Raw genomic sequence first — 827 nt, forward strand, 5'->3', positions numbered from 1 at the left:
GGGTGAAGAATTGGAGAGAGAGGGGGTGAAGAATTGGAGAGAGAGGGTGAAGAATTGGAGAGAGGGGGTGAAGAATTGGAGAGAGAAGGTGAAGAATTGGAGAGAGAAGGTGAAGAATTGGAGAGAGAGAGGGTGAAGAATTAGAGAGAGAGGGTGAAGAATTAGAGAGAGAAGGTGAAGAATTGGAGAGAGAGGGTGAAGAATTAGAGATGGTGAAGAATTGGAGAGAGAGAGAGGGTGAAGAATTGGAGAGAGAGAGAGAGAGGGGGAAGAGAGGGAGAGAGAGAGAGGGTGAAGAATTGGAACGATGGATGGGGGGTGAAGGGATGAAGACCTGGGGGGCCCAGAGACTCCTGTTCCTCACCGTCAGGATGCGTTTAAAGTCTTCCTTATCGACCCTGAGGAAGAGGCAGTGGTTCTCACGGAGGATGATGGTGGCAGCGCGAGGAGCATCATTGACCAACGCCAACTCGCCGAAGCCTTCTCCCTCCTGCAGGGTCCCGACCAGGCCCTGTGCGGGACCAACTCAGACTCAGCATCAGCTCACCCTGCCTTTACCCAAATGGTGTACCCCCGTTCGCGCCCACCCCCTCTCTGCCTGCCCTCGCTGATGGGGAGGGAAGGGATAGGCGTGGGATAGCAGCGCGTTCTGGCCCAACACCAGCAAAGCCAATGGCTCGGAAAACTCCCTTTACACTTGGACTGGGAATGGCCAGACAGGACCCCCACACCCTAACCTCCCTGAGCCTGGGATACAGTGGTCCACAGTTACAGACTGGAATCTGATCGAGGGGGTTCGGGGGTGGTTTATATACAGAATAACAGAT

The 827-nt window shown here is 54.3% G+C and overlaps 1 protein-coding gene across 1 annotated transcript in view; it reads right to left on the reverse strand.

Annotated features, from left to right (window-relative positions):
* The window catches only part of LOC125482717 (rap guanine nucleotide exchange factor 3-like), a gene marked incomplete at its 5' end in the record, with an annotated part of 2,864 nt that extends 2,353 nt beyond the window's left edge, over window positions 1-511 (reverse strand). Inside the window, one exon of the mRNA XM_048594847.1 lies at window positions 365-511. Coding sequence (XP_048450804.1) covers window positions 365-511 — 147 coding nt within the window. The remainder of the gene's footprint in view (window positions 1-364) is intronic.
* Between the last annotated feature and the right edge of the window lie 316 nt (window positions 512-827).

The sequence above is a fragment of the Rhincodon typus genome, unplaced genomic scaffold, assembly GCF_021869965.1.
Source record: "Rhincodon typus isolate 14 unplaced genomic scaffold, sRhiTyp1.1 hic_rhity00015736, whole genome shotgun sequence".
Lineage (NCBI taxonomy): Eukaryota > Metazoa > Chordata > Chondrichthyes > Orectolobiformes > Rhincodontidae > Rhincodon > Rhincodon typus.